The 10,858-nt window shown below is 37.4% G+C and overlaps 1 protein-coding gene across 1 annotated transcript; it reads right to left on the bottom strand.

Moving 5' to 3' along the window:
* Positions 1 to 5,717: 5,717 nt before the first annotated feature.
* On the bottom strand, positions 5,718 to 10,307 carry LOC115919831 (cyclin-dependent kinase 5 activator 1-like). The gene has a single exon (XM_030974235.1). It carries the CDS (start codon positions 10,107 to 10,109, stop codon positions 8,853 to 8,855), a length of 1,257 nt encoding a protein of 418 aa, XP_030830095.1. The 5' UTR covers positions 10,110 to 10,307; the 3' UTR covers positions 5,718 to 8,852.
* Between the last annotated feature and the right edge of the window lie 551 nt (positions 10,308 to 10,858).

Raw genomic sequence — 10,858 nt, 5'->3', positions numbered from 1 at the left:
ACATTCATTTTTCTGATTTTAATACTGTATAAACTATTTAGTGATCTAGATACAAATGTGAAGATTCAGGGAGATACTTGTATAAAGAACCTGACGAGAGAGCAATCGCATTGTTGCTTAGTACATTGGAAGCAATTTTGCGGCACAATAACGTCAATGAAAATATTATGACTACTCAATCAGTGCACATTTCAATGGATATGCGTCACAGCACATGTCATATAAACTATACTAGTCGAGACCCCGTATTATATGAAAGCAACGTCTAGATGCTTCCTCTTACAAAGATGTATTTCGATTCACGTTAAATCTAAATTGTTTAAATGTTAAAGTAGAGAAAATGAAATTGAAGAATTACTATAGAAAGGTTATAGCCTTTCCCTTCTAACAGTGTCAAAGGGTAAGTCCACTCTCAATATAATTTGGTTTTTATTAAAAACGAGACAAATGAGAGAAGCAGATTGCGTTTGAGGAATATCCGAAAGAGAATAAGAAAGTTGTATTTGTAAACAGCTTTAATCGAGCCATATGCAACTCCTTGAAGTACCTTTACTTTCAAAAGAAATTCAAACAAAATTAAATGTTCATGTTTTTTTTTGAAGGAGTACAATTGTCTCATGAAGGGGTCATAATAACGTGTCAAATGAAAAAAAATCTTATGAAAAGAAAAATTATATACAAAAATGATAAAGCTATAAAAAAAAAAAGATATTCATCGTTTTTATACATTGATTATTTGATACACATATGCAATCAACGAAGGTGATGTTTACATATTTTCTTTAAAAGGTCCTTATCTTCCTTTACCTCCCATTTCTTTGTCTTTTGCCTCTTTTCTTTCTACGCCAAAGCTAGTGTTCTAAATTTACTCTGAATAATAAAGAAAATGAGTGGTGTGTGAGCTTTCATATATTCTTCTTTGCATAGCACAACATTTGATAATACAAAAAGTTTTCTGCTAAGTATACAGAGCTGACAGCATTACTCAATTAGCAGAATTAAAAATTGTTTTCTTGGACCTTAAAGGCTTACCAAAATCTTGCAGACACTAGAATTCGCGAACAACAAATCTCTTTAATCTCAAATGGACTTCACGGAGAGGGAATTAGCTTGCTTGTTATTCTTCACGGGGCCTCATTACCTACGCCTACATTCGACATTAATAACAGAAACCAAATTACTGACTCCCACTTTCATATAATTTTATAACTGCCATAATCTTTAACAGTCAGCTGATTGGAAACGTGACCGTCGTCAGATAGTAACGTAAGTGAAATTGACTCGGAAAAATTGTTAGAGGTTGATGAAAAAACTGCGTTATTTTTTTAAAGAAATGTTACTTATTATAGTCCTTCTACTGTACTAACCCTTTAACATGTACAAAATACTAAAACAAAATTCCCGAACCACATATATATTTATGGGTTTCTGTGAAGGAGTCACTGTGCGATACCCTCTAACAGTAAATTCTCCCAACCATTTTGAATTTTCCCAACCGTTTTGTCCATGAAAATAAGACATACGACGGGCTTTCAAAAATATTTCAACGCTTAGATGTCTGGAATGGTATATAGAGCCTGAGAGCTAATCTATTACTTTATGCCCATGTACATTCACCTAAAATGTAATTAAATTGTAATAATATCGTTGCGAGAATTAAAGAATCGATCAGATCAGTTTTCCCATTTTTTATCATCAATAATGGTCTGTTTTAACTCAAACCTTTACATTATGTTTAATTATACATCTTGAATTGAGGTAACTACTTTAGCACCATTTTCTCTCATCTGAACAATGCTACCAAGTCCCTTTAATGAAAAATTACTTCAAGAGGTCTGTCTGAGCTAGACTCATTAGACTCATCAATCAAGACAATCGCCAGTGTAGAATTCTATGTTGATATTTACAGCGTTCATTGTATAGTTGCAAGCATCGACAGTCTTGGTCTCACATTTGTTAAAGCAGTATTAGTACATGCTTTGAAGAAGGAAAGCATACTTTCTTCTTTGCAAGTATTTTCATAATCACCTAACTTTATTATTGATTATTTTCACTTAAAGATAAACTCCAGTTCTGGTAAAAAAAAAAAATTAATTCTCACAGAATCAAACGAAACTTACACTGAATGTTCAAGATTACAAATAAATGACATGTGCCAAACAATTTTGGAAGAAAATGTATACTGGCTGAGTAATGAGCATAGAAAGACAAGGAATCGAGGTAGTACTAGCCCCGACACCATGTGTGTTGTCCCATATATAGCTTTCTGTGTACAGTGCTTGTTACTTTACCAAGACTCGGTCAAATTTATCATGATTTTGATGACTCCAGAACCTTGCAGTGCACACCAATACTTACATGCTACATGATCAACTGTTTCTGATCCTTTCCACACCTTTTCTTCACAACGAATCGCATTACCAGTATTAAAGTTTATCTTTAATCTCGTAGAGATTTGTTTCTATTCCATATTTCTCTTCCTAATGACCTGCAGGGATTACCAATGGTTTGAAAATTCAAGAATAAACGTTTGGCACTCATTAGAGAAACCCTTCTAAGAGCATGTATTTTAAAATCTTTTTTTTTCCATCACATATTTATAGAGTACTTTTATTTGTATTCATGCAATCAACTCTCAATTTATACAATCAACCACGTGTATGGTCACGCGAGAAACATACTAAAAGTATTAAACAAGGAAATAATCATGAAAATGAGAAAGCTCCTATATATAACGGAAAGGGGAAAGCACACCAGATAAGACGTAATGCGATATAAATAAATACAGCCTGATTCTTTATTTACATTTTATATCTAATGCCATTTCTGGCAGTTCTAAAAAAGATGGAATTAATTAGGTGCGCCAGAAATGTAAGAATTATCATCACCATCACTACACTACTCCAGTATATATTTAGTTAAAAATTCTGATCAATTTACAAATATAATAATGATAATCAAAAAGTCAAATAAAGATACACGAGAGATGCTCTGATTACATTTTGTTGTAGTAGAATAGTCAGAAATGAAATGTAGAATTCATCCTCAATAAGCAATTAAAGGGTAAATAAAGACAATTTGTGTTATATATATCTGAAAACATGCCTACAACTATTGTTAAATGCATTTTCATGGGAATAATGATATTGGACAGTGTTATAAGCGTTTTAAATAATTAAAACATGTTCACTTTCATGTTACCCGCTCATTTCAATTCTACTTCAAAACTTCCTTATTTTGTTTTGCAGTTCTCGTTACCCCCTTCGCTTTGACAAAATTTTATTTTATTCCAAAAAATATGAATTCTGTCATAGTTTTTAAGTGTACGTTAATGAACCTGCCACTCGCTTTGCATACATTTCGGTGTGGTATTCTCACCCCCCCCCCCCTCTCTCTCTCTCTCTCTCTGTCCCCCTCTCTCTCAATCAATCACTCACTTACTCTCCTTCCACCTCTCTTTGTATCTCTGTCTCTGATTCTCCTTTTGTCACTTCATGTTTCTCATGATGTTTGTTTTATTATTTTCTCTCTCTCTCTCTCTCTCTCTCTCTCTCTCTCTCTCTCACCATTCACTCCCTCTTTCTTTTTGCCAATCTCTGATTCTCTCTACATCTTTATGTTTTTTGTAATATTTTTCCCCAGTTTTTATCCCCCCCCCCCTCTCTCTCTTTCTGCCTATCTGTGAGGCTTTCGTCTCTCATAGTCTTGTTCCACCTTTTCCTCTCTCTCTCTCTCTCTCTGTCTCTATCTCTTATTCTCAGTGTTCCAGTTTCATTTTCCTTGACTTCGTTCTCCCTCAAGAGTACATGAGACTGATAGGAGTCCGCTTGATGTATTACCAGCTTGAATTCATCATACCTATCGTCGTCAGGGATGATGAAAACCAATCAATAAGGCTTTACTTTGTGCATCAACACTGTTACCTAGACGTACATAGGCATGTACTATGTGAGCACAGGTAATCAATGTCTTGAACACGGAGGGATATGGCACCCCACGACATCATAGCACTCACATGGGCCTGTCATATCCATAACGAACAAGGATGAATTATATGGCATCATCGTATTAGTGTCTCGTATCTACGGGTGGTAGGCAGCTCGGACAGACACTGCATTATCGTATCAGGTTACCCATCTTCGTTACCAGCACTATGACTAAACCACTGTCATAGCAGGCTTCTTACCGACCATCATACGAAGGACAAAGAGGTGATGTGTAATGCACTTTCAGCTTATACCAATGGCGTTGGGTTCACGGTGCCAGTCATTATGTTGTCATAGGTGTTATGTTTCATCGGAGAAGAAAACAATATTGGATGACTGCGTGCCTGATACTATATAGTCATTGCTTACCATGATATTGCTCTTATTTCCGCATTGGTTTAATACTTCCAGTACTTTATGCCAAATTCGTCTTTCATTACACACACACATGGACACACTGAAATATGATTTTTTTTTTTAGTGGTATTCGACACTCTCCACTCTCCTTCACTCTTTGTTTTTTTTCTCCCCCTGCAGACCATCTCTCTTATAGTTTCTCACATTCACCATATGATTGCTTTTCTGAGCATAGACCTTTCTGTCTACATGATTATAGTCATGAAAGTGTTTGATACTAAAAATAACAATGATCAATACAGTCATGCTGATAATGATAATGCTGATGCTACTGCTGCTCATGATCATACTCATAAGAAGAAGAAGAAGAAGAAAAAAGGAGAAAAAAGAAAAGAAAAAGAGAATGGAAAAAGAAGGAAAAGAAGAAGAGAAGGGAAGAAGAAGGAAAAGAAGAAGAACAACAAACAAGAAGAAGCGCTTGTTTAATTATAATTTTTGTTAAAGCAAACGAAGAAGAAGACGAGACAAGAACGACGACAAAGAAGAAAATAATTTTCTTTCAAAAAACACAACATGAATAATAATACAGAAAGAGACGTAGAAGAATAAGAAGAAGAATAAAAAGTAGAAGGAGGAGTACGAATACAGATATAGAGAAATTGTAATCAAAGGGTATTTATATAGAGAATACTAGACTGTCATTATTCTACACTTAACGAGCCACCCTATCCGCTCTGGATATACTCATTATAATCATCCATGAATAGAATTGTTTTTAAACTTTCAGTTTCATTTTACAATGATGATATATGCTCCCATTAATTTTTCCAGACAGCAATTAAAGATGAGGGACAAGAGAATAAAAAAGAGAGCGAGGTTAAAAAAAAAGGATCCAAGAAAGCAGCAGCAGGGTCAGGAGTAGTACAAAAATGTAGAAAGAAAAAAAAGCGAAGGAGAGAGAGAGAGAGAGAGACAGACAGAGAGAGAGAAAGAAAGAGAGAGCGAGCACAATATCGAGAGTGCACAAAATCGCTGGGGAATCTAAGAAAGAAAAAAATGGCATTATAATTAAATAATGAATACTTCGGGGATTCTCTTGCCATGTCTACCTTTCTGACAATATCTTTCTATCTTTCCCCCTTACCTCTCCCTCTCTCTCTCTTTCTCTCTCTCTCTCTATATATATATATATCTCTCTCTCTCTCTTACTAAAACACACACACACACACACACAACCATACTCTCTTTATTTTTTAACTCTGCATCTCGCATACCAGTCCACTCTCCCTCTCCAGCCAAAAATAAAACTCAGTCACAACCATCACACCAAGAACACATAAAATCATACATAAATGAGTCATAACTCGATAAATATCTGGAATAGTTTCACGCCCTAACAATAGGGCAATTATTTATTTATTTTTTATTTGTTTTTGTTGTTTTCTTCTGTTCTTACATCACACACATCCATAAAGATCTGTTTAACCAATTGTGAAGATACAATTGTGAAGCAGTTGACACGACATGTAAGAAGTAAATATGACCATAGACAGTGAATAGTACACGAAGGATTTGCAGTACTATGACACAAAACGTTTAAAAGTTAAGAAATGGGATAACAAGACAGCGTTATCTTGAAGCCAATTATAAACGCATCCACAACAACATCAACTTGGTATATATAATGTTGTGCCTAGAACATTGCGTTCAATCATAGAGTCAACAGTACAATGATAGGGGTATAGTACAAGATATCTGTTGTCTAAAACAGTACTGGAACACAAGGTTAATTTTTATCAAGTTTACTAGTTATATGAACATTTTCTGTTTCATTTTTCATCTGGAATCCTAGCGCGAAATACTGATATGCATGTCTCATATTACCCTTTTAACGTTAAGTATCTGATTAAAACTATCGGCTTTCACTATGATTGATGTCATGTATACGGGCTGATCAGTTCTTCACAACAATACACAGTCCTCGGTTGAGATAGTTTGACTGGCCAGGTCGCGTGATTTTCCGGACCTAGATTCCGGTGTTGACACTAACAACGACTGTTTCATTTCCTGATGAAGTCAGCCAAAAAGCTAGACTTTTTTACAATAACACAGCGTGTATGCTCTCTATGTCACAGGATCTTTGGCAAGAGATGAACAATGGCAATGCATTTGAATCACAGTCAGTTGTGTCCATAATCAAATTTTCATTTTCAATTTCATTCACAAAGAAGAACTGTAATGACCATTGTGTTGTTAAAACTGCGTAGCCTGTGTTTGTCTACGGTTTGTTAAGTGAATCTTGATTCGTATTTTTTGTTGCAAAAAATGATCTATCTGCATGGGAGTTGACTTACATATTATGTCTTGTTGAAGGTTTTACTAAATTATTAAGTTTCATAATCATATATTTACTCCAGAGGAAGAAAACCGTCAATTACTCGACGATGAAAAGAACTGTAAATGCAATATTTCATTCAACCAGAAGCCACGCACATTGCAGTGCGCTTTGTAGGAGCCATACAGTTTGCTATATATTAACGATACTGCATTCATCAGTCGGCAGTCTTAATTCAACAATCAACCCTTCATTAGTATTACACAGACCCCCAAGTAATGAGATTACGTGGTGATGCAAACCCGTTGCTATAGTAACGGGCCCGTTAAATGGATGCGAGCTCTGCCGTGCGTGTAAGATGGAGCGCCGGCGAGAGCGAGTCAATAATAATGTTAATGAGCTTCGCTCGTACTCGCCCTACAAGCCCACACAACACAGCGTTCGCCTGCATAGCCATTACACGTCGCCACTGTTTTGTGCATAATGAATAAATACTACACTATATAATTTATCAGAAATAAAAGATATCCGAATGGTAAAACCCGTAATCTATGGCAAGAAAATGTATAAACAAAACCAAATCATTCGATTTTCTTCCTCCAAGAAGGAGATAAATAAATATCATTTGTGTTTTAAACTCTCAACTATTACTCAAACCGTTTCACTGTTTTTTTGAAAAGTTCCAACAAAGCAGCAGGGCCAGCAGCAAAGAACATTTTGATAAATTAATTGCAATCTTTGTCTATTTAGATGAAAGATATACAATCAGTCATGAATATTGCACAGTTATACAGATTGACCTTATGTGTTTGTGACCTTTTACAATAGTAATCCGCCGTCTACAATATGAATTTAGGAGAAATGATATATGCATCATCTTTCCTAGGGTACGGTTATAAGAAGAGCAAAAACGGGCTTATCTTCTAAAATGTTAAACAGAAAATGCTTCCCTTTCGTGAGTAACAAATCATATAAATGATATACAAATGAAACCAAGGGATTCCACAAGAACGAGGATTAATAACGAATATAACTTACACGAGTGAAAATAAAATCGCACAAAAGTTACAAATGGCAACTGCAAATCATTACAAAAATATTTCGTTGTTCTTTGGTGTAAAAAAAAAAGCAAAAGTCAAATTAATATAATAAAAAATGATCACATTCGAACAATATATCACACGACATTGCAGTTGGTTTACAACTCAGTAAGGAATGCATTGATTTCTTAATCTTGTTTTATAGATTCCGCTTATGCATCGATCGTTAAGTACATGTTCTTTCCCCACAAAAACCCTTTTGCAAAATAACCGCCTATGCCTCTATAGCTGCTCTACATTCCAGCTAAGCAATCTTAATGGAAATGCCATTTGGTTGTGAACGGAGGCCGCTCTATGCCTTCATTCTGCTTATGTGACGGCCCATGTCATGCAATAAGAACAGAGCAAGAGGCAGTGTTATTGGGTTACACGAGATGTTATGCCGATCGAGGCCTGCGGAGTGAAAGCGAGGCAAGCGATGAAAAACAGCCAGTCTTCTCCAAATCAAAGGAAGATATAGAGTGAGAGAGGGGGAAGGAGAGAGTGAAACAGAACGGTATTTGATATTCTACCAAAAGATTGCTGGCTGTCTGCTTATCCATCTTCAGGCGGAGCTGTTTTTTTTTTCTTTTCGCTTTCCCCCTAGGCAGCCACGCGCCTCGCTGAAAGACAGCCATATCGCATGTATGATATCAATATTCGGCATACCATCTCGTTAACCCACACCCAAACATACTTCTTATCTACTGTACAGTATCTCCTGTTTACAAGTGCAGCAAAACAAATGATAAATATGCCTTCTTTGTGGACTAGCATGACACACATATAGTTTCTTGAACAAGTAAAATCATCTCAGATATATACATAGTACAATCAAGTATTCAGCACGATATACAGATATAAAACCTTTTAAACATTTCATCAGGTAACGCGGTGACTGACTGAGCAATACATAATTATATTAAGATTCTTCAGAACGAATCAAGTATATATATAATCTTGTTCCACAGTTAAAAGGTGTGGCTCCCTTATAAGTTAGATTCTCAATATGGTTATAAAATGAAGACCAGTTTTTCAACTGGCCTTCTACTGTTTATGAAAAATGCACAATCCCATAACCATCGAAACAGTTATTCAACTTCTTGCAAAAGATTTAAGGTCCGCTAGAACGTCCGTGAAGTAGTTGGAATTCTGGTTTATTCTCAGCATCTTTGAGCTACAGCTGTTGATGATTTTGATACACCTGGACCAGAACCTGTCCTTGTCCTCTTCGACCAGGAATGGTTTGAGGGGATAGCTAATCTCATTGCCCATGTAGCTGTAGGAAAGGTAGAGGCAGGTCAGGACCATGGCTTGGAGTTCGGACTCATTCTTGACCACTGCATCACCACTGAGGAGGTCACGCACGAGCATGTAAACGAAGACGACGTTGGCGGGGTTGAGAAAGTTGATGTCCTGCCAGCCCTGGATGAGAAGGGATCGGTCAACAGCCCTCAGCCACATTATAGCATCATTGGCATCAAAGCTCTTCAGATAGGGACATCGCCTGCAGAGGAAGTTTCCAAGACATTTCAGCAGCTCACTGGTTGAGCACTGCAGGATCTTCTTAGGGTTGGTTTGAACACCGGATGAAGATCGCAGCCCATGGCTAGACACCTTTCGGAAGCCGTTCAGTCCATTTGTTGACGTTGTCGTCACTGTGGATCCAGAGACGTTGCTGATTTTGTGTTGCTTGTGTGATTGGTGGTGGCCATTCTGGGCGTTCGATGGACAGTGCGAATTAAGATTGAAACATGAAAACGACTTCTTGATGCTCGAATCCAACATTTTTGAGTCCTTTTTCTGAGGTGTGAGGATGGCCACGCTATCAGGATACTGCCTGTACACAGCATTGTTCGTGTTTTGATTAGAGTGATTCTTCGGTTTGAGCACGTTGTTATTCGCTTTATCTGATCCTGTCAGGGATTGTTTACTGCTGTTAAAGTTAGTGTCCAAAGAAGTTGTACTTACTCCAGTGCTGCTTGTTTTCTTCTTGGAGACGCTGAACATCTTCAGCCCCAGAGCACTAATAAAAAGGGCGGAATTGTGCTTTCGCATCGGCCGCTCACCAACCAGATGTATATTTTCCTTGGTGCTGGCTACATTCTTGCTGTTGTTGAGGTACAGTTCATTTAAGTTTCCTACACTGAGCGTAGTAGTGTCCGAATAGCCGCCATAATCGCCCCGATGAGGCTTTGGTGAGATCGACAAGACGGTACCCATGTTTGCAGGAGATATCTTAATGCTGAAAGGATTGCGAAGTTTTCTGCAACTGCAACTGCAGCCACAGACAGTAGATACCTCGGCTTGGAGTGGAGATAAAATCCCTCCAGATGTTGAACACAGCAACATATAATCTCGTCAGTCTTTGATGCACTTTACAGTGAGAGACAGCTTTTCAACAGAAACATTGAGGAATGTTGGCGATATTCACGGCTGTTTACGAAGAGAATCAACGAAACCGTGATATTTATCAGCAGCCGAAATGGCGTAGCACTAGTCGCTTTGACAATCAGATCGCAGACTGTTCCGTGAGCTGTACAATGCTGCCTTTTGACTGCCTGAGCGAGTGCGGAGCTGTGACGTCACGACGCCTCGCCCAGCGCTGACTAATGAGCGTGCTTGAAAGGACGGTAGCTGGGGAGAATGCGCATGCGTGTTTGTTTGGATGCATCTCATATCGAATTGTCTGAGTGATGTATGCATCTGGTGGTACGAGGATGGGAGCGGAGATTGGGTCGCGGTTTTGTGATACAGTCGCGTGCCATCCATGCGCCTGCCTCTTAAATGTCATCCTCACTGTGGCTTTTTTCCTCATCCTTCTCTCCCAGCTAGCCGCTCTCCCCATCTTTCTCATTCTCATTTTCTTTCTCTTTTCACTCCTTAAGTTTTGTTCTCTTCTTCTCTTCTGAGTTCTGTATTGTCCTGTGCTAATTTAAAGGTCTCTATGTATTGTTGAGTGTACACACATTGTTAATAGCAGACAGTGTTTTCAAATTTTCCTTACTTCTCTTTTGTAAAAATTCCTCAGTTGTTGTATTCGTTGAATTCACCACAGAAGCAATTTATTACTTAAATGAGTTAATTTTGTTCAGTTCTTT

Source organism: Strongylocentrotus purpuratus, unplaced genomic scaffold (genome assembly GCF_000002235.5).
Source record: "Strongylocentrotus purpuratus isolate Spur 01 unplaced genomic scaffold, Spur_5.0 spur5_contig_866, whole genome shotgun sequence".
NCBI classification, from domain to species: Eukaryota; Metazoa; Echinodermata; class Echinoidea; order Camarodonta; family Strongylocentrotidae; genus Strongylocentrotus; species Strongylocentrotus purpuratus.
Note: the sequence above shows the minus strand (reverse complement) of the source record. Positions and strands in the feature narration are given on the sequence as shown.